Below are 27838 nucleotides of genomic sequence, written 5' to 3' on the forward strand. Positions count from 1 at the left end.
AAAGGCACAGCATGCTTTGTTCTGCTACCTTGGGACATGCTGGGGTTCTTGGGGGGTCTTTGGCCTCGCCCCAGGCACTTAGTAGGTCCAAGTAGACAGCTGCCCTGGGGGAGTGTAGCTCCTGTTCTATAAGTCAGCTTTGCAACGCTGATGCCATCACCACCCCGCCAAGCCACTTTGGTCCTTTCCCGAGGGTTTGCAGCGAGGTCCCATTTCCATTTCCTCTTGGCATGCGTGCCAGCTGGCCCCAGGTGCGTGAGAGGTGGGCAACTTGTTGCTCCTGCTGAGTCTGAGCTCTGGGCCCAGCCTTAAGTGTACATCTCCCTGATTCTCACGTTGGCCATGAAGACAGGCAATTTCTGTCCCTACTTTATAGGTGGAGCTGAGGCCCAGAGAAGTGACATGACATGCCCTGTGTTCAAGTCCTGGACAGGGTTTGATCCCAGGTCTGATTGTCAAGTTCCTGCTCTTTTGGCTGCTCGCACCCCCCCCCTCAGCCGTCAGAAACACACCTGGGGCCTTTTCACACCTGGCCCACCTGGGACTTTCTGTGGTAAATGCCATCCTTATACCCACCCTGCAGGTTGTCCATGGGCCTTTCACTCCCACCCTCACCTCACTCCCGTTTTCTGATGCTCCTGACCCTCCATGCAGAAGCGCTAGGCTGGCGGCAGGAGCCGGCTTACCCTGCCCGGCTCCCTCGCGGGGACAGCAGGCTTCAGGAGCTCTCCTGTAATCTCTCTATCCACACAGCCCTCATTTTAATTTGCAAAATTGAACCCAGATCGAGAGCAGTAAAGCCAGAGGACGGTAAATATTCATGCCTCAGTGAGCGAGGGTGGCTCCATTACCGGGTGAGATTGGGAGAATTACCTTGGGGATTATGTATATTCATAGGCCGATTTTGATTTGCGATATAACATGACTCACATTGGCCTGTGTGTTACCCGTTCTACCCCAAACAGATTTTGCACAAAGCTTATGCCCTTCAGCTTCTGAAAGTCATCTCAAGTGGATTGCCCCCTCCTCCCGCTTCCTAGGAGATGGTAAGAATAATAATCACTCTGCCACCCCACCGGGGGCTTCCCGTGCAGTTTCCTCTTCCTGCTCTGCAACATGTGGTGTTATTCTTAGGCCTGGGTTACAGATGAGGAGACTGGACTTGCACGTCATAGGTGATCTGTTGACATGACTATCTCCCACACTGTGCCGTTCACCCCTTGTCTGCGAGGACCATTGTCTTATGGGCCCAGAACATAGCAGGTGCTCAGGAGATGGTTGCCAAGTGCATGTCTGCCTTGCGGGTCTGCTCACAGGCGAGTTGCTCTGCAGATGCACCTGTGCTGTGCCCAGGCACATGGGTACCACAGTGTATCTGGCTGCTCAGCTCCGGAGCCTGCTGACCATGGCAGGTTCAGCAACAACTACCACCTGTTTGTGTAAATGAGGCTTTTTTGTCTATGGCTGCAGTGCAGCGTTGAATAGTTGTGATGGAGACAGTTCGGCCTGGAGACCCTAAAATATTTACCATTTTCCTTTTCACTGAAAAACGTGTGAGCCCAGTTCTGTCGGCTTCAAGGAAGCTGGACAAGTACTGCCCCTGTAGGCCCTTCTCTGTGCCAGGCCCTGTGCTGGGCACACCACACCCCCCACCTCTTCACTGGCTGCCGTTCCACTAATGATGAGATATTAATGGTAATAGTGCTAATCACTAATTTGGGGGAACAATTTCTGTTTTTTACTACGCCAACCTAGTTGTTTCACATGGATTGTCCCAGTGTACTGCTCAGTGCTGCCCAGTGAGGTACTTGTGTTACCCTTGTGAGGAAACGTGGCGGTGAAATCATGTGCCCTCGGTTGCATGGTTAATATGCAGGATTTGAACCCAAGAAGTCTGACTCCAAATCCTGCTTTATTATCACTGTGTTACAAAGATCACGGTGTTACGAAGAATCTTAAAGTCTAAAACTTGGGACTTCAAAGAATTTCCATATTTCCTGCACTTATTCTCTGTCATCAGGAGAAGCAGGAGCACACCCAGTTGTCTCCAGGGTTTCTGAGCTCTCATTGTGAGGCCCCAGGGCCAGGGGATAGGGGCTTCTCGTGGGCCAGCTGCCCCTTGCTCCATGGTGGAACTAAGTGCCTTCCCTGAGAATTCCCTGGGGAGGGATGTCCAGAGGGGAAAAGTGCTTTTACTCACTGGTACCCATTGCGTCCTGCACGACCATAGGCTGAGTGCCCTGTGTGGCCCAGCACCTCAGATGCCCCATTATTGTTGTGGAGTAAGTTCCAGGTGACATGCTTGAGTTTCAAGTGGAAACATTTGAGATTTGCTTTCAAACTTGTTTTTCTTTATCCTAATACTAAGGACTACAGGTATATTTGGAAAATGCAGAGTGATATACAGGAAAATAGAAAGGAGGAGGAAGAAGAACTCTTTGGCACAGAGAGCCCTGACTGTTAGGTTTCCAGACTCCCAGACTTCCTGAACAGACCTTGCTTTGATTTTTCTTTAACATCAAAAGGCAACTTCATGACAAAAAGAGAGGGAGGCCAGTCAGATGCAGACTTCATCACAGGCGAGGTCCCCTTGGGGCGGGCTTCCTTGGTCCTGCTGGTGGACCTGGGCTGCTGCTGCTGCTTGCCTGGCCGGGGCTGTCTCCCTAGGGCTTTCCTTTCTGGAGAAGCCAGAGGCAAAAGTGCTAAGCGCTGCTGGTGACACCCAGGCTGTCTCTGCACCACTTTCTCCCTTTCCTCAGATTTGGGGCCAGGCCTGGGTGCTGTCATGGCTGGTGCTGGAGGCACCTCAGAGCTCAGAGCCCAGACATGGGTGTGGGCCCAGTGCTGCCATTTTCCAGCGGAGTGGCTGGGCTGACTGTTTCCTCACCTGTCAAACAATGGTGAGGATGATGAGGTGGGGAGAGCATGTGCCTGCCCCACTTAAGGCGCAGGCTTGGGGGGTGTTGAGGGTGTCTACGCCAACCACATCGCCTCCGCTGGTGGGATGGCCTCTGTTTTCTTTTAATTTGGGTTTTTCCCAAACCTTTCCTCTGTAAATTAAAAATACACTCAAAAGAAGTAACAGTTAAAGCGCATGATTACTTTAGAAATTTGTATGAAATATAAAGAAACACTCTAAAAATCCCATGGCCTGGAGGCATACTTTATATACTTAAGTTTATATTTAAAATACATTTCCACGCCTTGATTATTTGTTCAATATTATAGAGAGAGCACTTTTCCATGCTGATAAAATTGCCTCATATATTTGATTACTTGTGCCGTCTCATTCACTGTTTTATGTCGTCATTCCTCTGGTGGTGGCGGCCAGGCTGTCACCGGCTTGCCGATCATAAAGAATAGCGCTGCGAGTATTTTAGCAACCATCTTTGCCTTTTGGAGCATTTCCTCAAGGTGGGATTCTTAAACAAAACTATGGAAAGGGTTAGCTTTTTCAGAAAGATTGGACAAGTCTGATCCCAGGGCTTTGTGGGTGGCTGCCATGGGGGGCTTGTCATTGTCTCCGGGCAACTGCGGGAACTCCAGGGACTTAGTGGAGGTAGGCTGGGCCTGCTCAACTTTGGGCTGAACATTTTGTGTCATCAGAGGACCCGGCTCTTGGCCTGCCCCTGGCTGCAACTGCCATGGGGCTGGCTGTGCGAGGGTGGACTTGTTCTGGGAGGTTGCATCCTGTCCCCTTTATGGCTCAGAGCCTTGTGCCATCTCTTTTTGGCCTCCCTGTCCTGGCAGGTGGTGGGGCTGTTCTGTAGGTTTTGGGGTAAAAGAGCCTCCCACCCTGTCTCAGCCAGTGTCCCTTGGCTTCACCACATGGAGAGTGTCGGTTGGACCTGCATTTAGGGGGCGGGGGAGGTAGGGGGGTCTTTCCTGCTCCCTGCCCTGCCCTGGGGTAATAGCTTCAGGGCATTGCTGGGGAGGCCGCGCTCAAGGCTGGGGGTAGGGTGTGCAGAAATTGCTGCCCTTCTCCCTGCTGCTGCCCACCTGCCCCCGCCGATTTCCATCTCCTGGCCCAGCACCCTCAAGGAGTCAGGTTCAGAGTAGACTGCCAGTCCTCCTTGAGTGAACTGAGCAGAACCTGATTAAACAACTACAATACCAATCTTTAAAGAACTAGTATTAAATGACACAATCGACTCCTGAATGCCTTCTTGGAACACAGTGAAACTTTTCAGTTAAGGGAAAGGGGCCTGTGGCATCACACCCCATCCTGGCCACCCCTCTGTAGGGCCCCTATTATTTCTTCTGAGTGTGTCCTTCTAGCCCCTTTTCTCTATGCATTACCTGCGCATGTGACCACTTGGTTAATATATGTCATCATATGGCTTTTGTGCTTTCTGCTTTTACCCCAGTTTGGAATTAGAGATGGCCCTGCATTGCTAGGTACAGAGCCACTGCACAGGCCAGTCGGTGTGGGCATTTCCTGCTGCACCTCGCCATTCCCCACTGGTGGACTCACACTGCTGCCCGTCTCTGTGGTTATTGCCAGTGCCATGGTGACCATCCTGTCTTGGGCATACATCCCAGCCTTATTTTTCCTGGAATTCAGGAAAATTTCCTGGAATTCCAAAAGCTTTTCTGAATCTCTTCTGTGTTGGCAGGCCCAGCCTCATCAGGATGAGATTCACAGATGAACAAGGTGGGGACCCCCTCAGAGCCCTGCCCCCATCTCAGCTGCCTCTTGTTCTGAGTTCCACCCCACAGATCTCTGCCCAGACCAGCCTCCACCCCTGCACATTGCCTGTGTCTCCCACGCCACGTCCTCTCTCCTGATCCCATTTGCTCGGCATTGTTCTCTGAAACCCTATTCAGGTATCACCTCCTCTCTGCTGCCCCCTCTCATGGCATTCAGCACACATGGGGTGCTGCCCCCCACCCCAAGAAGCAGAGAGCCATGGAGAGCAGGACCATGCCTCCCCCATGTCCCTGGGCCGCTCGGGAGCCTGCCTTATAGCAGGTGCTGTGGAATGTGTGCTAAGTCAGGTTGGAGGGACATGGGCAGTGGCATTGCAGGTGGACCTTGAGGAAGGCCCACCGTGAGTGGTGAGCGAGAGCCACTCAGCATGCATAGAAAAGCAGGAGCAGAGATCTGGAGCATGTCGCGGGACCCAGCTAAGGGCTCTGGAGAGCCCCGCATATATGCAGAGGGGGCAAGGCTGGAGAGAACAGTCCAGCTGAGTACTGCAGGGAGTGCACACTGAGCACCTGGAGCCTTACACGCTTAAGCAGGGGTGTTGTATGACCTGGGCGCTGTGCTGGGCAGGTGGCCTGCCAGAAACATGGGGGTCGGGGGCTTTTCCTAGGGGTGACCAGGAAAAGGCTGGATGCAGGGCAGACAGACTCCAGAATTTGCCAGCCAATGGACTGTGGGGATGCAAAGGATGAGGAAGAAGCCAAGGTTTGGCCTGTGAAAGGGGGCTGGGGACCACCATATCCAGGGAGTGCCTGATACTTGCCAAGGCTTCTCTTAGATGCCAGAAACATCGTCACAGAATCTCTGTATTCTACGATCCATTAATCCTACTTTACTGGTGAGGAAACTCAGGCTGGGAATATTAAAAAATTTACCCCAAACTCAGAGCTAGAGCAAAAGGCCAGGTGTGCCTGTGGGGGAGCAAGGAGCACCAGGAGGTGGGGGGCATTCTTGAAGGGAGTCATTTTACTTCGATGAGCCTGACTGAAGAAAAAGGGAGCCTCAAAACGGTGAGATTTTTTCTGTGCATTCAGACCTACCCCTTTGAGACCCCAGACCCTGTGGTTCTCTGCGCAGGCCCAGAGCATAGGTAGGGTGCGCTGCTCCACACCAGTACTTTCCTGACCCCCAAGGCGGTGCTGCCTCCCAAGAGTTCCTTACCCCACAAAAGCCCAGGGATGTCGTTAAAAACAAGTAAAGCCTCAGTTGTATGGAAAACAGAAGAATCAAACATTGGCGTAATTCAATTTAAAGTTTTATGGGATGACAAATGCGCGGAGGGTGGCTGGGGGAGGAGCATAAAGCTTCCTGGCAGGCCGCTTGTCACTTTTACGGCTTTCATTGCTGCAGTGACTAGGAGGTTAATAACCCGAGTTTGTCTGTGAGGTCACTGTGGAGGGGCAGGGGACCTTCCCTTCCTCCACGGTGCCCACTATGTGGCAGGGACCAGCGGTGAGCAAGATCAACCCCAGCTGCCCACGGTCGCGTCCACCTGGCCCAGGAGCCTCACAGAATGTCAAATGCGTGGGCATGTGTTAGAGATGTGGCACATGACAAGGCACTGTGAGTGCAGTGGGGCCATGAAAGCTGCTCTGGGGCAAAAGGCCAAGAGACGATGGGAGAGGCCTGCAGAAGGTAAGGTATGGTGGGCCCTGGGCAACTGACCATGCTGAGTGGGAGCCTAGCCTGGGTGCTTGAAGCCAGAGGGTGAGGGGCCAGGAGCAGGCAGACAGGCAAAGCCCTGCCCCGTCTCTGACCTTGGAATTGGGTCTTGGGGAGTCAGTGGTTCCGCAGACCCACTTTTGTTTTTCATAGGGGGCATTTCTCAATGCTCAGCAGTTGTCCCTGAGAGGAAGGTCTCCCTGGCTCCCTTCCCTCCCTCTCCAGGGGACAATTGGTCTTTTGTGGAGGCCCCAGTGGAATTTTTGCACAGAACAGATCCCACCACTGGTCAGCCAGCACAACTCCCTGAGACAGGCCCAGGTGGGAGGAGAAGCGTCTCAAGTGCTGCCAGGCCCGCATTTCCTGGCACTGGTGCCCAGAGGGCAGGGAGCCCAGGAGGCGAGCCAGGGTCGGGAGGAGGGGCTGTGCAGATTCCTCCACCTCTCCCCCCCCACACTCCTCTGTGCTTCACCCCTTCCAAAAGAGCTGTGGGCTCAGGAGCAGGCCCAGGAATCCCGGGGGCCCAGCAGTGTGCGGTAGAGGGGGAGCTTTCACCGCTTTGTCTTGAAGCAGCAGAGACTCAGGGGCTGTCCTGTCCCCGAGGAAGCATGAAGAGGCAGTGGGGCACCATGCCTGCTTAGCTGGCCAGTGACCATGAATGACCGTAGCCAAGTGAGAAGCAGCGTTGCCTTGCAGTGCTAATGGGGGTCAGCTGGCCTCACCAGCGACCTAGTGAAACTGAAAGTGCGCCCCCCACACCACAGTTTCTCATCCAGATTCCTACCCTAGGGAAGCCCTACATTGCATTGAGGCACACGGGACACACAGAGCAGTCACCGCAGCATCATTTATAACAGAAGGGCAGCCATGCACGCATCCATCCATCAGGATGCGCACAAAGGGAAGGTAGAGTCTCACATCAGGAAGGAGTCACCCAGACGGTCACGCGTGATGAGTACACGTGCTGAGAAATGCACCTTCAGGGCATTTCAGTGTGCAGATGTGGCAGAGCGGGATTGCGCAGGCCTGGACGGAGCCGCCCACCACTACCTGGACACAGGTGTGGCACAGTGGAGACCCCATCTTGCCTGGTTCATCCATTGTTGACCAGAATGTCCTTGAGCAGCACGCGGTCCCTGTGTGAATAGATGCCACAAAGCTGGTAAATAAGGAAGGAGGCGCGAGTGGTAGAGTGGGACAGTGACGTGGTGCGAGTATGTACACCGACTGGCCTGTCATGGTGCATGGGTGTGCACGTCTGAAAGAGACAGGCAGGTAAAGAATTCATAGGAGTGATTGCTATGGGGGAGTCGAGGGAGGGCCAAGGACTCGGTGTCTTCAACAAGATGTAAAGACTCGGGTGAAGCAGGAATGACATCTCCGTGGTGGTTCGGGTGTGGGACGTCGGTGGTGTGTGCCTTTCTGAGTGGTTTCGTTTCTCTGAAATGAGTGGGTGGGGCCAATGTGATGCTCCTGCTGGCGGCCCCCAAGGGCCCCCTCGACTCTCCCTGCCTGCAGAGTCCCAGTTGGGCTTTCTGCGTGAGGTGCAGTTGATGCTTTTAGGCTGGGGACGTGGGGGTTGGGGGTGTCTTATCTGTCCCTGGCCTAGCTTGAAGAAGAGGGAGAAATGAGAGCAGCCAAATTGAAACCTTATTAAACAAAATTGGTTAGGTCTGATGGAGCCAAACCTAGACTGATCTTTAAAAGCTTATTTCATTTTTTTGCCCTCCGGTCTGAATCTCTTTGAATTGAAGTAACTGATCCTGTTGTAAGCTTATTAGTGTCAAACCTTGTGTGTTTCTTTTCCTCTCCGATTTACATTTTATTAAGTAATGATGAAGTTGCAAGGCCCTGACCCTCGCCTTTGGCACAGCCAGGAGCGTCCAGGCTCATTAATGGAACAAAAATGGATAAAGGAAGTCCAGTCTCATTATGGCCAGTGCCGTGATCACAAACATCTCTGCACACACAGGGCTGCTCGGCACAGGGCGTTGCCCCTCTCAAGTGTCCGTGGCTTCTGGAGAATGCCACTAGGACCCCAGACACTGCCGTTGCATGTTGTTGGGCCCGTGCACACCTTACCCTGCATGCGAGGGAGAATCACTGCAGGGGTGTGTCTCACCCAGCTTCCATGGTGCAGTAGATCTGTTTATGTGACATGATCTTAAGGAAAGAATGTGGGCTTGTGACGAGCAGATTCCAGAAGGTGCTGGGAGTGCAGAGGGGAGAGTCTGATTCTACCTCAAGTCGTTTCCACATGAGATTTCCCGTCGCCTCGGAAGGAGAGCAGCTCACCTGGCACAGGTTCGGCAGGATGGTCAGATGTGGGGAAGCATTGTGCAGGCCTTGGAAGACAGGGGAAATATCTGAGTGTCCGTTTGTCTCTCTGCTCAGTTGGCAAACACCTGCTGAGCGTCTGTCCCATGCTGGAGGCACCATAGCACCACACCCAGAGACCCAGGGTGGCTTGGCGGGCCCAGGGCCACCCCCAAGGCAGGTGGGAACCACTGTGGGCCTGGTGGCAGGTGGCGGTTGCTGACCTCAGCGACCTGGAGCTGGAGGGACTGGGCTGCTGCTGGACTCTCCTGGCTTCTGTCCACTCCCAAGAAGGCTCCTCTCACAGGTATCTTCCCTCTGCTGCGTCCCTGGAGCCACCTTCTGGGTCCACGCCTTGTGCACACCCACATTATCATTTCCACGCCCCACAGCCCCTGCCTTTCTGACCCCAAGAAGCCTGGCCGGGCAGGGCCCCTTGGCCCCCAGCCCTCACCAGCCCACAGTTCTGCTCAGCTGGTCAGGAGACCAGGCCATGGAATGTCGGACCTGCCTGCCGTCCCCACAGTGATTGTCCCAAGTCTCAGCCTATTTGCTTTGTGACCTTGCAGACATCAAAAACCTCTGTTTCTTCATCCATAAAATTGAATACAAAAATACTGACCTGCCTTGTAGGATTGTTATGAAGAATAACTGTCCCAGATGGTGGTAAACCTTCTTTGTTAATCAGAAAGGACCAAACTGCTTAGCAAGCACGAACTTGAGTTTTAAAAATTGTTTGCTGGCTTGATGTACTCCTTCCTCCTCCCGCCCCGGGTCCCTGCCTCCCTTTTGAAGGACATGGTGCAGAGAGCTGGGCGGACAGGAGGAAGACACGCTGCAGCCAGCCCTCCCCACCCCGGGACTGAACCCAGGGACAGCCTCCCTGGTGGTCCCAAGCATAGGGCCTTCCTGTCCCACCCATTTGGTGCCCAGCAGCAGCACCCACCTGCTCTGCCACCCAGTCTTCTCTGCCGCCATCCTAACTGCACCCTCCGAGGACCTGGGGCCAGTCCTGCTCCCACAGCCTGTGTAGGGGTGTATCTCCACGGGCCTTTGTGGATGTGTAGGCCCCAGGGCCAGACTGGAGCCCCAGAGGCAGGGGCAGTGTCACGCCGCCGTGGCTCCACCTGTCATTCCACACGTGCGTGTTGAGGTTTCCTCAGTGTCAGGACCGTGCTAGGCACAAAAATAAGAGCAGACCGCAGACCCCTTGTTTCTGTGGAGGTTACACTCCAGTGTGTGCGTGGGGGGGGCACGGTTATCGCTGTGCAAGAAGGGGAAGAAGACAGAAGGATGGGGCGTGGGGGTGGGGAGGGGTGGTAAAGAGCTGTTTGGGCAGAAACATGAAGGGAGTGAGGAAAACAGGTCTGCGTATCTGGGGGGTATCCTAATCATGGCAAATGCAAAGCCCTGAGGTAAGAGCGTGTTTCGGGAGCAAGAAGCCAGAGGCTTGTGTGACTGAAGAGGTGGGGGGGCGGGGTGGAAATCATAGCAGAGAAGTCAGAGAAATACTAGGGTCCAGGCTTGGGGTCCTTGTGGTAGGAGTTGGGGCGTTCACTTTCATGGAGCGAGGTGGGAAGCCGTTCGGAGATGAAACTAATATCCTGTAAAAAAGCCGGTGGGCCTGGAGCCAGGGCCAGCAGTGGAGGCAGGGGATGGCCTGGGTCTGGACCCGTCTTGAAGGTAAAGCCTCTAGACCTCCTGAGGCGCGGCGTGGGTGTGGGAGAACCCGGGGTCTCCACCAAGCGCCTGGAACTGTAGACTTGCCGTTTCCCACAGTGACGAGACTAAAGGGGACAGGTTTGGGATGTCGTCAGCCAGGGCTGCCCAGCGGACATCCAGGGTGGGAGCACAGCGCAAAGAGGTCAGGCTCCAGATACCCCTGGCAGACGCCTGTGCCCAGAGCTCCCAGCTGCCCCTTTGCCGTCTTAGCCTCACGTGGCCCTCACCCAGGAAACCTGGGGGTTCTCCTGTAGGTGCTGGCTCCCCTCACCCCACGTCCAGTCTCTCCATTTCCCACCACCCTCCCCCCCAATCTCCCCTCTCCCCGCCCCCATCCCGTCTCCATGCTGTGAACCCAAAGATCTTCTAGACGCACGCATGAGAGGGTGTCCTTCCTCTGCTCTGCCGACCACCTCTTCTTCGGGGGCTTTCTGTTGTCCCTCACATGGTGGAGGCGACCGCCCAGTGTCTCCAGGCCGAAGCCGCTCCTCTGGCCGGCCAGCCTGCCCTGCCAGCCCCTCAGGCCCTCTTGTGTCTCCGGCGGGGCCGCGGGCCTCCTCTGCTCTCCCCTCTGCCTGGAGCCCGGGGGTGGTCCCGTCTCATCCAGCTGGTCTCAGCCTTGGCGCCCCCTCCTCAGCAGAGCCCTCCCTAGCTGCCCAGGGTGAATTTGGTGTCCCGGTCATTCTGTCTCTCAGCGCCACCCCCTAGTTTTGTGATTCTGCGGTTCTAAGTTGATACATCAGTCAGGGTCTCCCCTGACTAAGCCAACACAGGCCTGGGCCTGGGATGGGAGAAACTTGATCTGTCCATGTTGAGAGGATGCAAATACGGCGTCTCAGCCACTCAGATGGCCGTCAGCACAGGCGAGCGAGCTGTCGAGTACCTGGACGGTCTCCCAAAGCTGGCTGGAAAATAAAATGAGTGCAAGGAAAACCCATTTCCCCATCTCACGTTGGTAAAGTTATCTGCGTCGGCACGTTTTGGAGCTCTGCATTCCTGCAGTGTATCTCCGTAGAGTGTGGGCGGCCTCCGCCCTCGGTGGCGACGCTGTCGGCGAGCACTCCGAGGGCCCGCGGCAGTGCCTTGCCGCCCTGTCCCCATCTTTATCTGTTTCACAATTTCCTGTCTGGGCCCCTAAAATCTTGATTTGCACAGTTATTTGTCTTTCTGCTCTTCACGGTGCCCTCTTAAGGCATTCTTTATTATTTCTGTCCTGAGAACATGAGCCCCGTTGAAAAGGGAACATGCCTTGAATAAAGCCTGCGTGGGTCGGGCTTGATGGAAAGGAGTGGGGGCTGTCGGGGAGCACGGCCGGGCCGCCCTCCTCCCAGGGAGGCTGTTGTCTCCCGGCTGTCTCTCGCTCCGGCGAGAGAGAGCCGAGCCCAGAGAGCGGCCACCTCCGGCCGGGGGTGGGGGGGCGGAAGAGCCGGGTGTGGAGGAGCAGGAGAACGGTTGTTGGTGCCATTTCAGTTCTCGGGGGGGTGAGTGGCCGTGGGTGCTTATTCTGTTGTGGCTGGAGTCAGCAAATGCAGAGTAACCCAAGGGGAGGAACCAGGCCTGTGGCGAGTGGGCAGGGAGGCCCTTCCAGGAGGTGCCATGGAGCCAGGGCTTGGGGCCGATGGGGAACTTTGCAGGGGAAGGCGTCCCGAGGAGAAGGAGCCCCACAGGCAAAGTCAGAGACACACAGAACCACAGTCTGTGAGGAATTGTTCATGTTCCACTGGCTGTGCTTTAAGGACTGGGACGTGGGGCACAAGGAGTAGTGTGCGGGGGCTCCTGTGGGAGGCCCTGGCCAGGGTCTCCAGGAGCCAGGCAAGCAGAGGGGCCACTCCCCAACCAGCAGCTTTTTTTTTTTTTTTTTGTCCAGAGGGATTGATTCTCATAGAATTGTAATTGACCATAGACTCTTCCTGTCCTCGACAGCCATGACCAAAGGCTTGAAAGTCGTGGTGTGGAAGACAGGCGCCCGCGCGGTGGCTGCATGGGATGTGTGTTAGAACGCTGGCCCGAGGGGAGACGGGCGGCGGGGCCGGGGTCTGGGGAGCAGAGCGCGGTGTGGGTCTTGCCTCACCGGGACACATGAGGGTAAGGGATATTCTGTTACTCTAAGAGGCATTCCTGGACATCTTAGTTTCCTGTTACCTTACAGACCGTTGCAGAATGTTTTATGTTTCTTTTTGATTGATCTTGGCTGTGGCTTTTGACACTGTGCTTCTCACTTTCTCTGCCCCCTGACCTCTCGGTTAGGTAGTTAATGATCTTTAAACAAACACTCAAGTATTATGACTCTCCAGGAAGGGCCCTGGGCCCCGCGCCCAATGCCAGCGCTCTCTTCATCCAGGGAGAAGGCGAGTGCCCCGCACCCCCACTCTGCAGGCAGGGATGCTCGAGGCCTAAAGGTGAAATTATCTTTAGTTCAACCATTTTTGATGGCGAGATTTCTGAACACGCCAATGAGCATGACTTCATCTCTTCTGCCTGACGGTGGATCTTGGGAATGCTTGTTCATTTCACAAATGCTTCTTAGAGCCCTTTCTATGTTCTTGATATATAAACTGTGGGTGAAGAAATCTGCCCATGTAGTAGCTGGTATGATCCTTTAGAAGGAGATTAGATCAGGTCCCTCCTTTGCCTAAATTCCTGGATGACTTTCTGCTTCTTTCTTTCTTTCCCAGACTCATCAAGCCTCTTTCGGGGTGGGCCTTCACTCATCACTTCCCTGGTTTACCATCTTTCTCAGGACCTTTACACAACTTTTTATGACCAGGTCTTAGCTCAGACATGGTCTGTGTAGAGGCTTCCTGAGCACGGCCCTACAAAGCCAGGCCTTCTCCCACCCCAGCTTCTCTGCCATGTCATCCTGTGTGTTTTCTCTGTATCATGGTATACATAATATACATGTTACATAACTAGAGTAGTTACATATATCTTCATAATACATAAAAATTTATATATTATTTTATATATTAATTTATTTTATATATTTTACTATGTATTTTATATATTTATAATTTTGTTGTTGTTTCTGGATATTCACTCCTTGAGAACAGAGCTTTTTCTACTACTCCTTGAACCGTGCTGGCGGACAGCAGGCCACGGGCACTGTGTGGGATGGGTGGCCAGTCCGAGAGGCGCCCACAAGCAGGTGGCTCGGAATGGGCAGGGAGTGGCGAGACCGCAGGCTGTGAGATTCCGAGCGGCTGGAGGAGCAACCAGGAGAGAGCACAGTCTTGCCCTCTGGGTGCTGGACACACTTCCCAGATCAGTCGTGTTTAGCCTGGGCTCTCAGGGGCAGTCACGCATGGGGCTTGGCAGGATAAGGAACTAGGGAGGCCTTTCTGCCTGGGAAGCAAGCTGAAACTGAGGGCTCAAGGCAAGAAAGTGCTAGAATTGCTAGAATGGAGCCTGGGGTGAAATGAAGACTGGAAGGATGGGGGGAAGTAGGTGGTGCAGGATTTGGCTGCTGTGATCACCACCTTCATCCTGGGTGAGAGTGCCCTGGGGCATTTGCAGGGCCATGCCTGCTAGGTCTCAGGGGAATGTGGCCCCAGGGCCCCCTTGCTGGCATGCTCTGTGCACCAGGCAGCCCTGGGACAAGGATTTCTCCAACTGGCATCCCTGCCCCCTACCTCAAGACTGGTTGGTCTCATGGGCTCTCTCTCTTGCTCCTGCCCAGGTGGTGAAGAAGGTGAAATCTATCCAGATGTTCCACATGCCCGTCACTTCAGCCATGCAGGGAGACCGACTAGGCATCTGTGTCACCCAGTTCGACCCCAAGCTGCTGGAGCGCGGTCTGGTGTGTACTCCTGAGTCCCTGCACACTATCCATGCAGCCCTCATCTCCGTGGAGAAGATCTCATATTTCCGGGGGCCCCTGCTGACCAAGGCCAAGTTCCACATCACTGTGGGCCACGAGACCGTCATGGGCCGGTTGATGTTCTTCAGCCCCACCCCTGACAGCTTTGACCGGGAGCCTGTGCTGGACTCCTTCGACTTCTCCCGAGAATACCTCTTCCAGGAGCAGTACCTCTGCAGAGAGGAAGCACCAGCAGTGGCAGAGAGTGGCGAGGCTGACAAGAAGGAGGGCCAGGCCACAGAAGGCCGCTGCCCCCGGCAGCAGTGGGCCCTAGTGGAGTTTGAGAAGCCGGTCACCTGCCCTCGGCTGTGCCTGGTGATCGGCTCCAGGCTTGATGCAGACATTCATGCCAACTCATGCCGGCTGGCCTTCCACGGTGTCCTGCTGCACGGGCTGGAGGATAAGAGCTACATCGAGAGCTTCCTGCCCAGGCTGAAGGTGTATAAGCTGAAGCACAAGCACGGCCTCGTGGAGCGGGTAAGTAGCCCATCCCCACCCTCGCCCTTCGGGCCTGTGATGGGAGCAGGAGCCCCTCTGGATTCTCAACCGGAAGAGCTCAGACCTTACCCTCAGCTGGGTCCCCTGCCTGGCTGCCTGCGCTGACCCCAGCGCTGGGTCCCACCCACCCCTGCAGTTTGCTGGGCGGAGCACAGTCCCTCTGGGAACTTCAGTGCTGTCATCTGCATAATAGTGACCGTGCCTGAGCTCCCTGACCTGGAAGGCATTGAGGGCCAGCTGGGGGGCCTGCTCAGGGGCAGGCGTTAAGGTCCTGATTGTAGATGAAGGTTGATTGTAGATGATAAGGTTCTGGTCACTAGTTTTTCTAGCTTGATTTATTAGAAGTATCATGGTGTACAATGATTCTGTGGTGATGTCTGTCATGGAGTATCGCCCCGCTTGTGTGTTTGTGGTTCCAGTTGCCCCCACACTGGCAGGTCAGTGGGGCAGCAGTCACCTCCTTTGAGGATGGGGAGCTCAGCTTTGTGAGCAGCCAGTAAACGTGCTGCCAGGGTGACCCATGACCATGTCGGGGTCTCCAAGCCACCGGCTCCCCTTGGGAGGATCAGGAAGGAGCCTGCTTCCTGCTACCTGCACCCCGCCCCCCGTCTGTTCAGACCTGCTATGTGCCCTCACTAGCTCACACCTACAACCCAAGGGGGAGAGAGTTAATTTTCCTGTGTACTTAATTTTCTTTTAAATATATCACTTTCTCCTGAAAGTATTTTTTTGGTAAAATACATATTATATAACAATATAGTTAGTAAAATTAATAAACAGTTAATAAAAAGTAAAATTAATAAACAATGGCAGTTACAAAGTGAAAACCCGTTTTCTTCCTGCTGTGAACCCAGGCCACCGGGGCCCTCCCCGACGGCAGCCCATGGGAAGCCAGTTCAGGAGATGAGAGGGGCTTGCCCCCAGGGTCACAGGCTGGTCAAGGCGGATTTGAACACGGAACTGACTGACTTTTGCACACTCATCTGTCCCCCAGGTCAGGCAAATTCTTTCTCACCAACCCTTTTAATATACATAGTTTTTGTGACACAGTCACAGTTCCTATTTAGACCTGAATTTTATGATTAAGGGTGTCTAAGATTCCTTTTGGTTTTAAGATTTTAGTTTCAAAATCTGTGCATTCATATGTATCTATAGCTAGTTAGCTGTGTATCTATGTGTAATAAGATTTTTTAATCTTTAAGGTACTTTAAATGTTGAGGGTGGATTCTTACCCAGTGAGATCAGAGTGGCATGCTTTTGAGAAGCCAGGGTCTCCTTGGTGGGACTTACCTTCCGCTGAGGTTGATGAGACATTGAACTTGGGGATCAGACGGATGAGGCTCAATCCTTGCCTGGGCCCCGGAGCAGCTGTATGCTGTGGATGGCCATTTTAGCTCAGTATCCTCAGTCATTAAAAGGGCACAGAGTCTTGACCTCTAGGGTGGTGTTGAAAGAGCCTCAGTAACATATGACTTCCTTTGTAAGTGCTGACTCTGGCCTCGGCGCCACAGGGAGGAGAGTTCCCAGAGCCACTCCTGAGTAGTAGGGTGGGCTCGCCCCCAGAGATGTCCTGTTTGCTTTGAGCAGCACCAGGGTGCCCAGAGACATTCAGCTCAGTTTGGTTGGCCTCCCCCAGACCACGTGGCAGACTGGGCAAGTGCCCAGCCTCACCACCTCCTCGTTCATATATGTGGGCAGCACGTAAGACTTCTGTCCGGGGGAATTTAACAGGACTGTTCCACAGGGGCCATAAATCAAGCTGGGTGAGTGCCTGTGAGGCTCTGCCATCAGGGCTTGGCTCCTACTCTTGCTGAATGATAATTTATTATTAATTTTCAAGCCCTTTGTGTCTATTCTGATACTAAGAAATCCTCGAGCTTGGGGCCAGCATAGTATCCTACTCTTCCCCCCGGGATTTCATCCTCTCTTTCTGAAGCGCAGGGAACAGTCTCCCTTGGCCCCTGCCAGGAAAACCCCACCCCCAAGATTGGTGGGTGTGCCATGTTTGGGGAGGGGGCTAAGGGTCAGGCTGGCCCACAGTTGTGCTTGTCCAGGACAGGGACTGCCCAGTGCTGATCTTTCCTGTTTTGGCCGCCTCCAAAAATTCCTGGACACATCACAGCTGCCTCCCAGCTTCCTGGGCAGGCCTCCAGTCAAACAAGTTTCCAGGAAAAAATCCAGTCTCCTGGGTAGGGTTTTTACCACCTTGGTAAACAGGCATTTGGTTCCCCATTTTTCTTTACTTCCTGAGCTCTGCTTCATTCGCCTGCACCACAGAATACCACTGGACGGTCAGCTCCCTCGCAGATGTGATGACCCACCAGTGTCAAGAGCGACTGTTTTTCCCCTAAGCTGGGACATTGTAACGTCAGTGTATGCCCGGTCCAATGACAAACAACATTTTGCCTTGTAATTTGATAAAATAACCCCCTACGCCTTAAAAGCACAACATTTGAAGGCCACACTTTTACTTTCATTTACGTAATGGGTGTGCACTGACATTTAAAAAAATAAAGAAGGAAAATACGTGGTTGGGTGAGAGGCTGGGGAGCTCTGCATGTGCAGATGCTCCCTTGGGAGCTGCTCACCTCTGCCGCTGTGGGGCTGAAGCAGCCACAGACACAACAGAGATGAATGGGTGTGGCCATGTACCAATAAAACTTTATTCATGGACACACAAATGTGATTCACTTATAGTTTTCATGTATCATGAGATAACATCTTCTTTGAAGTTTTTAAATTTATTGGAAAGTGTATAAGCTATTCTTTGATTGCAGGCCATACAGAAACAGGCAATGGGTAGAATTTGGCCCACTAGCTAGAGTTTGTCCACCCAGATCTAAGTGGCAAATAGGACTCTTGACATTGAATGAGCATCTTTCAGGGAAGAGTCTAATCGTCATTTACAGCTAAAAAGACTCAACCCAGTGTACTGCACAGGTGCAGGTCCTGGGGAAGGAGCTCAGACAGGTAGAGCCATTAGAGGCTTCATCTGGGAGGGGGAAGGGGAGATGTCCTACAGGGCTGATCTTTCCAGGGAAAGGGTTTGGTAAGAAAATGCAAGCATATGGTGGTGAGGGAAGTCATTAGGGGTTTTTAAGTAAAAATACAGAGATCTGTATAAGATTGTGAACACAGAGAAAGGGAATGAAACTAAATGGAGTGGGAAAATGTAGTAGAACTTTCACATTCATAAAGGAAAAGCTGGCATTGAATCAACCAACAAAAATAAGAAAAATGTCATTGTTAGGGGTTGGGGGATGGGTGAAATGGGTAAAGAGGGTCAAGTTTATGATGATGGAAGGAAATGACTTTAGGTGGGAGCATGAGGTAGCATATCCAGATGTTGAGTTACAAAACTGTGCTCCTAAAATTTATAACCAATTTACCTAAATAAAAATATATTAATCCAAAAAATTGTCCTTCCATAATGCAAACAGAAGGAACAAAATTAAGTAGTTATTACACTAAATGTGAATGGTCAAATTCTCCTGTTTAAATGAGATTGATAGATTGGAGTAAAACACAAAATCTCACTATATGCTGTTTCAAAGAAACACACTTAAAATGATAAAAAAGGTCAAGAGTAAAAAGATGGAGAAACAAATGTCACATATCTGTGAACAAAAAGAAAGCAGTAATAACTTCAGCCAAGGCAAAATTTAAGTTTAAAAAACAAAGATAAAGAGGGACATGGTGGAATGGTGAAAAGCATGGCTGCAAAGTTGTAATCATCAAACATAAAAAAAAACCTTTTAGAAATGCAAGGAGAACTTGAGAAAAAACAGAATGATAATTATATTGGGGCACTTCAAAATGCTTCATTCAGAATCAAACAGGTCACTACACAACAGATAAGGACAGAGAGGCTTGATATGATCACCATGCTTGTTTTCTAACTCAACTCACAGAAGCCCTTTTATTCCTTGAATAGAGAGTACACACTTTTTTCTATGTCTGGAGAATATTTGTACAAACTGAACGTTCAACAATTGTCATTTGAAAAATAGTAGAACACCTACTATGCACTGTTTTCAGGGCTGGGGATCTAATAGTGATGCAAAAGCCCAAACCCCTCTCTCTGCTTGTGGAGTCTAGATTCTGTGACCACAGAGTAAAACCCTAAAAGATTTTGGAATGTAAAAATCATGAACCACTGAAATTGGAAATAAAGAATTTACATAGAAATGGACATGGATGGAAATAGAGTGTGTATGTTCACTCATTCATTCTTTGATATATTTTCTGCTTGGAAATTGGTAAGCAGTAAATTGGCATGCATTTGGGTAAGGCCATTTCTTGCTGGAAAAATGGGACCCACACCCCTTTGCCATGCCCTGAGGTGACGAAGGAGGGGAGTGTGTGTAAAATGCCAAGTGCTGCAGCTGGCGCAGAGAATGCCCCTGCTAAACAGTGGCTCTCCTCACCTTTGCCTGGACTTTCCCAGTGCAGAAGCCTGGGATCCCAGTGGGGTGACGACAAAGAGCTGGCACCCATTTCTTCCCTGTGGTGGGGTCAGGCCAGGCGTGCCAGCCTTCCTGGAGCTGGCACCCACTGGCGCCGGACAGGGAAGGCCGCGGGGCTGGGCATAAGGAGCCTGCGGCATCGGCCCAACCAAGTGTAAACACGCAGACGCCACCAGGAGTGGTAGCCAGCTTTGAAGTCTCAAGCGGCACCGCCTTCTGGCTCCTGGCTTGCCCGCTCCACTGCTGATGGCTTGTTAAATGGGCCCAGGGCACCAGGGAGCATGCTGTCCAGGGGTATAGGCCGGCCACACAGGGCTGTCCGGCCTCAGCACCCCAGCCCAGAGGAAGCTGTGCTGCGGTGCAGCCAGTGCTCTGCCGGCTCTCCGCCCCTTGCTCCCCTCGTCCAGCAGGTTGAAGGCCATGTCAGTCTCTTGAGAAAACAGACTCCCCCTTCTCTTTAGGAAAACGATCAGACGGCTGCCCTGGAGTTCAGGTCCCCGGCACACCCTTGGCCTCTCTCCTCCTAAATGCCAGCGTCTGATAGCAGAGAGTCTCACTCCTCTGCTAACCTCCCATGAAAAGTGTGTTAACCTCCCATGAAAATTGTGCTTTTGTCCACAGATGGACACACAGTCAGGGCAATTTGATGTAGGAGAATTCACTCTGGACATGAATGCATTGAGCAGACACAGGTTCGACTTGGTCCTGAACAAGTTACCAAACCGCCGCCCCCCCTCAAAAAAAAAAACCTGTTTCTCCTTTCAAGGAGCTGTGGTGGGGGGTGGTGAGAGCACATGTGGGGCCCGGCGTGTAGAACATGTCCGACCAAATGTCTGCCTCCTTTTCTCTCCATGAAGAGGCAGCCTTTTCCGGAGCCAGACCTTGTACCCACATAAGCCACTGACAGGACCCCGCCCTGCATGTGTGCAGAAGCAGGAATAGGAAGAGACCATGGGGAAGATGTCGATTCTGGAACTGGGGGGCAGACTCACCACCAGTGGGCATAGTGCCTGCTTGGGGCGTGGTGGGTTTGAGGAAGACAGGCCTGACCAGCCTGAAAGCTGGTTGTGGGCATAGCGGGCTGCGTCCACCCTGGGTGGGCACCCTCTGTGCTGCCAGAGCCTGGCCCGCCCTCGGCCTCTGGGCCTCACTCAGCCAAATGTGAACCCAAGGCTAATTCCTTTCCTGGGTTTCCTCCAGGGGATGATTGTGGCTCACGGTGTCCTTCCCTTCAGAAAGCCTTCTCCTCCCCGTGACAACCCTGGGGCGGGTACGTGCACCCTGTTATCATAGGAGAGAACACAGGGCCTCAGGAAAGGACCAACCTGCCCAGGGGCCCCCTCGGCACCGGAGAGGAGGAAAAGGCGCCGTCCTGTTCCACGTGCCAAGCAAGGCTGGGTGATGCCGAATGCCATCTTCCCCACCACCTTGGGGAAGATGTCGCTTCTGGCAGCTTTCAAGTGCCTGGAAGAAGCTACGCCCCATCTGCAGGGCCTCCTCCATGATCCAGGCAGCGTCTGAGCTCGCCCCTAGTGGGTCCTGGCCCGGCCGCGTCCTCAGGGCAGGCCTTGCTGGGGCTGGAGGCTGAAGGGAGCAGCCCCAGCACCTGGGCTCTGTGGGTCCGGGTTGGTGTCCTTGCTTTTTGCCAGTGGGCTGGGGAGGTCTCTGTGTGGCTCCTGGGCATGGGAGAAGGTTCCCTGTCCTGCCTGGCACGTCATTCTCCACCCGAGCTGCTCCCCTCGTTTCACTTTCCACTGACGGAGGCGCTTTCCTCTGGTTCTCGTCCTCCTCTTGAGTCTTGGGTGTTCTTGCCAACACAACACCCTCCTCCTCACAGCAGCCTTTTTCAGAGGAGAAGCGGCGCTTGGAAGACGTCTCCTGAGCAGCCACGGCCATCCCGCTGGAAGGGCAGAGTCAGGCCCAGCCTTCCCGCCTCCTCGCCCGCATGCCGTGGAGGAGCTGGCGTGGGCTCCCTCTCCCAGCCGCTGCCCCCTTTCCTGGTGCCGCTTCTCCAATTTGAATGAGAATAGTCGCTTCAGAACTTGGGCAGTTCCCAAGCCTCATCACGGAGCCGGCCCCGAGAGACACACACACGTGTAACGACATAATTACGCGCGCCGGCAGCCAAGTCCCCGCGCAGAGGCCGGGACAGCGGGGACGCGCCTGGCGTGCGAGCAGGAACCCGGACTTGCGTGTGCAGCAGCCACTGCTCTCTGGGAACTGGCCTCCCGCGCCGAAGGCTACCGAACGAAGCCAATGATCAGGCCGTGAAAGTCCCCACTTGGCGCTACCGTGGCCGTGCTGGCCCCCGTGCAGCATTGTCCCCGAGCCGCAAGGCCCGCTGGGCAGGTCCCCAAGCTCTGCCTTTGGCTTGATGTCACAGTGATTGATTTCAACATGAAGTGCCTCCAGCTGTCCTCGGTTTTCCTTGCTGCCTCTGCTGGTGTCTGATCTCGGTGCTCGCTCCTCCAGCTGGGAGAGTCTGTTGTTTGGAGGAGAGCCCGCCCGCATGGCCCAGAGATGGCTGAGACTTGCTACTGTGACTTTGAGTAAGTCACTCAACTTTGCCGAGCACCAGAGCCCGCTGGACTTCCCTGGAGGTTGACAATGGTGTGCAGGCGCCTTGCCCAGCAGGTGGCAGAGGACACGCTGCAACTTCCATCCGCCCCAGGCAGGAGGGGCAGTCGGTGCAGTAGGTGCAGAGGCTGGCGAGGCAGAGGGAGGAGGGATTTGCTGCAACCTCCCACACCGCCCAGCAGCCCATGTCCGCGGTTCACGGCTACGCCTCATCCAGTTTCTAGAAGGATCTGCTCAGGCTGTGGACCCTCAGTGGGCAGGGGGACATGAGTGTGCCCATGTGCCCAGGACCGCACTGGCTTCCCGGCAGTGTGCTCCAGGCCCCCTGCCCACCCTCGCTGCCTCAATGTACGAATGGATGGAGGCAGAAGTTGGTGTCCACTCAGTGTCGCCGTGCCCCCTGGTCAGGCCTTCAGACAAGAGGACGGGAGTGACCCAGACACTCCCTGTGAACAAAACCCTTTCTAAACTGCCACTCCAGCTCCAGAGAGACCTCCAGGCCAGCAGGCAAGAGGGAGCCCCTCCTCAGAGGGTCAAGAAAAGCCCATTCGCTCTTCACTTTATCCCGGATGCTTAAAAAAATATTGTGGTAATGTAGGTCAGTGAACTGCCCGGCACCACACGGCAGCAGGATTACAGGGCCCCGCCGCCCGCACGCTGACACCGGTCAGATGAGAACATAAACAAGAAGTGCCAGCGCCCTCGGCCTCCCCGCCCTGGGCCCATGTTTATGTAGCACTTAAGCCAGCTCCGGGGTCGTTGCTGTCTGCCACGAGAGCCCCGAAGCTTTTTGAAGTTCCCTTGAGTTAATAAAATTAGTCTGCCCTCCTTGCAAGACCCTGGCTTGTGGAAAGATGGATCCTCGGCTGTCTCTGTGGCATTTAGCTTTTTAAGTTAATATTTTATAAAAAGGAGGGGGCAGGAGAGGAGCTGCAGCGAGTCTCATGAAAGGTCTTCTGGCTCATCGGCAGCACGCCTGCACCCCAGAGTCTCCTTGCCATGGGTGACGGGCCGGCTGCGTCCCTGCCATCCACCCTGGTATGGGGGACGAGGCCCAGGCTGGGGTGGGTCTCACTCTTGGATGAAGTATGTCCCCACGTCCTATGGAGGGGTCTACCGCCACGAACCTCCTCCTCTCACCAGTCTCTTCCCGCTCCATGTCATGTTTGTGTTTATGGGGACCCGCTGTGGGTTAGGGCTGTGGGGACAGAACTTCTGGGATGGTGAGGGGCCAGGTGAGCTGTCAGCAAGGAGCAGAGTGGCCAGGCTGCCGGTACAGGAGGACCTGCAATGTGGGGAGGCCTCCTGGTGACAGGAGAGCCCCAGCTGAGCCTAGGAGGACCGTGGGGTCCTAAGGATTTCAGGTGGGGGACAGAAGTGGGAAGCACATGGGAGGGAAGGAAGCATGACAAAGAGGTATGAGGAAATATGGGGGTGATGGATATGTTCGTTAGCCTGATTGTGGGGATGGTTTCATGGGTACCTGTGTGTACGTAAACTTACCAGCGTATGTAAGTTACGTGCCTGCAAGATCTTGTCTGTCAGTTACATCTCAGCCTAGCTGTTCAAAAGCCACAGGCACAAGTGAGCATTGCACACGTACCGGAAATTACCCGTTAGGTGTGCATTCAACACCTACTCAGGCTTTCTTGGAACATATCGCCTGCATCCGCTCGAGTTCTGGAAGGGCAGCAGTGGAGGAGGTGGGCATGTTTCTCCCTTCAAAGACTAGTGTCCCGGTTATGGGCAGCCGACAAGCACCAGATTAAGCTGTGCCGTAACATCAGGCAGTGATCTGTGCTCCGAAGACAGGGCGAGGGGCCGCAGAGGACTGCCAGCACGAGGCCCTTGCCGGGCACCAGGGGCCCGCACCCCGTCTCTGCCAAGGCACAGTCCAAATGCAGTGGGGTACAGGGAGTCTATCGCTGGTCCTGCCGCCAGGATCTGGGTGAGCCCCTGAGACAGGAGCTTTGATTTGTTCACAGTTGCAGGCCTAACACGTGCCAGGCTCTGTTTGAGAGAGCACCTCAGGGTGGTGGTGGCAGAGCGCCTTCAGGCACAGGCAGTGTGGAATGGCCCGTCCAGAGCCATGGGGTCAGGTCAGCTGGCCATCCTGGCACTTCCTGTACCAGGCTCAGCTGCAGAATGTGCCTCCGTGGGCCTCGTGCTCCCAGGCTCCTGCCTGGCCAGGACTGGTATGCCACATGCAGTCCATTCTGCTGGGTGTGGGCGTGGGGCCTGGGGGGGGGGGGCAACGAGGGTTGCCCTGGGCCTTTGGGGCTGGTGCCATCCGCTGGCCCTGACTCACCCCTCCTGCAGGTAGAGGTGCTCCTCCCATTCGGCTCACCCAGCAACTGTTTTGGCCGCCAGTGCGTGGGAGCAGGGCACCCACAGAAGTGGCATGGCCCTGGGGGGGAGGTCCAGCCTGCAAGGGGAGCTCTGCTGGAGCCGAGTCCTGAAGGACGAGGAGGAGTTCACGTGTGGGAATGAGATTTGTGAATTATAAAGGGCTGCACAAGTGGAAATGATTATTCTTATCATTATTTGCATCCCATTCATCCATCACCGGGGAGGAAGGAATGCGAGCACCTTTTATCTGGCGCTATGAATCAAATCGAATAGGGTATGTTTTTCCAAAAGGTTTTTAGGGTAAATGGGACAGTTTCTGCTTTTCAAAACAATCCATCTGGAGCCCTGGCCCTATCTGGGTGTCCTGGGCAGAAGTGAGATGTTTCTGAGACTGAGGACGGCCCCGCCCACAGGGGTCGCAGTCTGGGGAAGGGAGCCCCGAGGACGAGGCCGTCCCCACGCGGGCAGCACCCTGGGGCCGGGGACGCGCTGCTGCCATGTGTCCACGCCCGCTCAGGTTTGACCTTGCCGGGGCCTAGAGCAGGGCTAAGTCTCCCCGGCCTCCCCTGTATCCCGTGCAGCACGCAGGGTGCCAATGCCAGCTGAGACTCAGTACTCTGCTCTGCAGTAGCAGCGAGTCTCCAGAAGAGTCTCTTGTGTGTCTCTCACATGCAGGCCCTGCCCCATCACACGACATGGGGGGTCCCCAGGGGGTGAGAAGAGGGTCCCCTGCTGGGAGTCCTAGCCATGCCGTCCTCCAGAGAGGGCCCCTGAGTTACCAGGGGCCTGAGGAGGGGAGACTCACAGTCTTTCCCTGCTCAAGCCTTTAGGGAGAAAGTCCAAGGTGAACACGTCTGTGGGGACCTCAGGGCAGTGCCAAGCCTGCTTTTTCACTCACACCCTTGTCCCTCCTCAGCCTACCTCCAGAGACAGAGGCGGGCAGGGGCAGGAACTCACAGCTGAGGGCTGCAGGTGGGCTGTAGGAGGCTGATGGAAATGGGGATTTGCCTGGTAGAGGCTGGAGGGCACTTTGGAGGAGGCGGCAGGGGCTGTGGAGTGAGCAGGCCCAGGCCTTGGAGGGGGCTCCGTGTAGGGGGACGCGTGGGGCTGAAGTGCGTGCCCGCAGAGGCGGTTGGGACCAGGAAAGGAGGGAAGAGACGCCAGGGAGGGCGAGGTGGGTTCTGAAATGGCTCAGGTGTAAGCACTGTGCTCTCGTCGGGGGTGCCCCAAAGGCTGCGCTGTAGAGGGGGCCACTAGCTGGGAACAGCAGCCGTGGTTGCCACAGGGCAGCAGCTGCTGCTTACTGTGCCCGGGGGGCCTGGCCTGGCTCTGTTGTGCTTCCACCTCCACATCGTAGCAGAGAATTGCCTCCCTCAGTGGCTGGCGTGGGCTGCATGTGTAGGTCCACAACAGCACTCACAGCAAGCCTGGCACGCAGCACGTTGGGGGAAACCATGTGGCCAGCCGGCCATGTCAGTGCCCCTGTGTGTTCGGTGATGGAAGAGAAGGGCCAACCGCCTGGGGGTGAGCAGGCCGTGCCTCTCTGGCGCACTGACAGTCTCTCTCTGGCTGGGCATCCAAACAGGCAATGGACGACTGCAGCGTGATCGGCCGTTCTCTGTTCAAGAAGGAGACCAACATCCAGCTGTTCGTGGGGCTCAAGGTGCAGCTATCCACGGGGGAGCAGGGGGTCATCGACAGCGCCTTCGGTCAGAGTGGCAAGTTCAAGATCCACATCCCTGGTGAGTGGCCGTTTCTTCCTGCCCTGGCACGCTGGGCCGGGCATGGAGTGAGTGTGCTGGTGCCCCGAGTCTCGGGTGTCTGGGCCGCCTGTGCTGACACAGGCAGCTGACCCAGGGGCCTCATTGCCAGCCTCTGGTTCTGACCCCTTGTGGCTGCAAAGCCAGTGTGGGTCCTGGAAGGCCCTGGTGTGAAGCCAGCACCTGTTTTGAGCCAGGGTCAAGGTCTGAGTATGAGTGTCCACTCTACCATTACCAGCGGGAAGACCCGCCTGTGACTTACCCGTGAGGTGGGCCTACTAGCTCTGACCTGACGGGTGGTTTGGAGGAAGAGAGTTGGTGAGGCAGACTGGCACTAGCCCTGACAGCACTTCCCAAAATGTGGGTTGCCTCCTTCTTGCCCAGCAGAGACCGGCCACAGGCATAGAGCCTCCCAGTCTGATTTAGACTTGGCTATGTGGGGTCAAGGGTATGGAATCGCTGCTGGAAACAGAGGCCTTGGGTTTCTGTCATTCTGCCACCCCTTCCACCCCACCCCTGCTCCTCACCAGGCACGGCACTGCACTGGCGGGAGGGGTCATGCGGGACACACTCAGTAAGCATGGGCCATGCTATGCAGAACGAAGCAGGGAGGGCAGGCAGTACCTGAAGAGGTACCAGCTGCAGAGGCCTGGCTGGAGGGACCTAAGGCAAGAACATTCCGCAGAGAGAGAAGCAAGTGCAAAGGCCCTGAGGTGACCATGAGCTTGGTGTTTGAGGATGGGACACTTAGCAGGAGTGTTGTGAGCAGAGAGGAGTGTGGGATGCTGATCTGGGGTTCTACTCAAGCGCCTGGCCGCGGGGTACAGACTGGGCGGTGTTTCCATGTTAGAAAATTTATGTAATGCGCTACCAGCCACTCTCTTACCCTCTCCCCACCCTGGCATTGTTAGGACAGTTTCCAAACATGCAGCAAAGTTGAAGAATTTTTGTGAATTCTGTACCCCAGCCTTGACTCACAACAGCTCTTGGGGTGTAACTTCTTAAGTAAAACCCCCAGAGAGGAGAAAGCCCCAGCCCCAGCTAGGAAGTAGGAATCCCAGCATCCTGCCACTTAACCAGGCAAAGCAGCACCTCCTGCTCTTGAGGGCCTGTTGGGGGCCTGCCCCCCAAGTCCCCTGAAGCCCTCTCCTGAGAGAGAGCAGTGGTCACCAGGGACCCGCTTCCCCATGGCGCTGGGTTCCATTGTTTGACTGTACCCCAAGACTTCTGTCAAGGTCTGGCTGAGCCCCATCACAGATGGGCAGTCTGGGGCTCAGGACAGGCAAGGTGGTCCACCCACAGGAGGCTCCAGCCGTGACACTGGACTTTAAATTTTGGTCCTGTCCTCCACCTGCTCCTTAGCTGCCCCCCAGTCCTCATGTCAACCTAACTGGGGTCCCGAGTGTCCTGCTCTGGGTTCCAGGGAGCATGCACAGGGCCTGGGCCTGCATCTGTGGGTCCTTTCCAGGAGGGAGGGCCCAGGGCTCTGGGAGAGCAGGATGGAGCACTCGCCCTTCCAGGGTGCTGGGCCTGCTGGTCCAGACAGAGCAGGAGGGCAGCCCCTTTTCTTCTTGGGGGTGGGCAGGATCTCCCTGACCTTCCTGCCAGCTCTCCTGCCTCAGAATTGGGGTCTTCCCAGAGCGCCCAGAAGCAGGAGGAGGCCCGTTTGGGGATCCTGGGTGCCGGGGTGGGAGCGAGGAGGGAGACTAGTGACACCGCCTTAGTGAGCTCGAGTTCACATTCCTCTGTTAGGTCAGTGTTGCCTTTTTAATAGGTCTGCTTCCTGTTTGTGGCTTTTAAACTTTTTATTAAATATAGCTGATCAGATTCCTCATCCCACCCACCCCCACCGCCTGCTTGTCTTTCCCTGCCGATTCCTCCATAAAGGATTACTTTTAACCTTTTTGAAGTGCCTTAATTGAGA

General features: G+C 54.7%; 1 protein-coding gene across 4 annotated transcripts in view; it reads left to right on the plus strand.

The window, feature by feature from the left end:
- EEFSEC (eukaryotic elongation factor, selenocysteine-tRNA specific) overlaps nt 1–27838 on the plus strand; it is a gene marked incomplete at its 3' end in the record, with an annotated part of 196689 nt that overhangs the window by 136392 nt on the left and 32459 nt on the right. For 2 of the 4 annotated variants that reach the window (XM_084248424.1, XM_084248425.1), the window contains 2 exons: nt 14085–14741; nt 25740–25896. In XM_084248424.1, the coding sequence (XP_084104550.1) occupies nt 14085–14741; nt 25740–25896 (814 nt within the window). The remainder of the gene's footprint in view (nt 1–14084; nt 14742–25739; nt 25897–27838) is intronic. The other 2 variants (XM_084248426.1, XM_084248427.1) reach the window with 1 other exon arrangement.

Source organism: Talpa europaea (genome assembly GCF_964194135.1).
Source record: "Talpa europaea genome assembly, chromosome: 11".
NCBI lineage: Eukaryota > Metazoa > Chordata > Mammalia > Eulipotyphla > Talpidae > Talpa > Talpa europaea.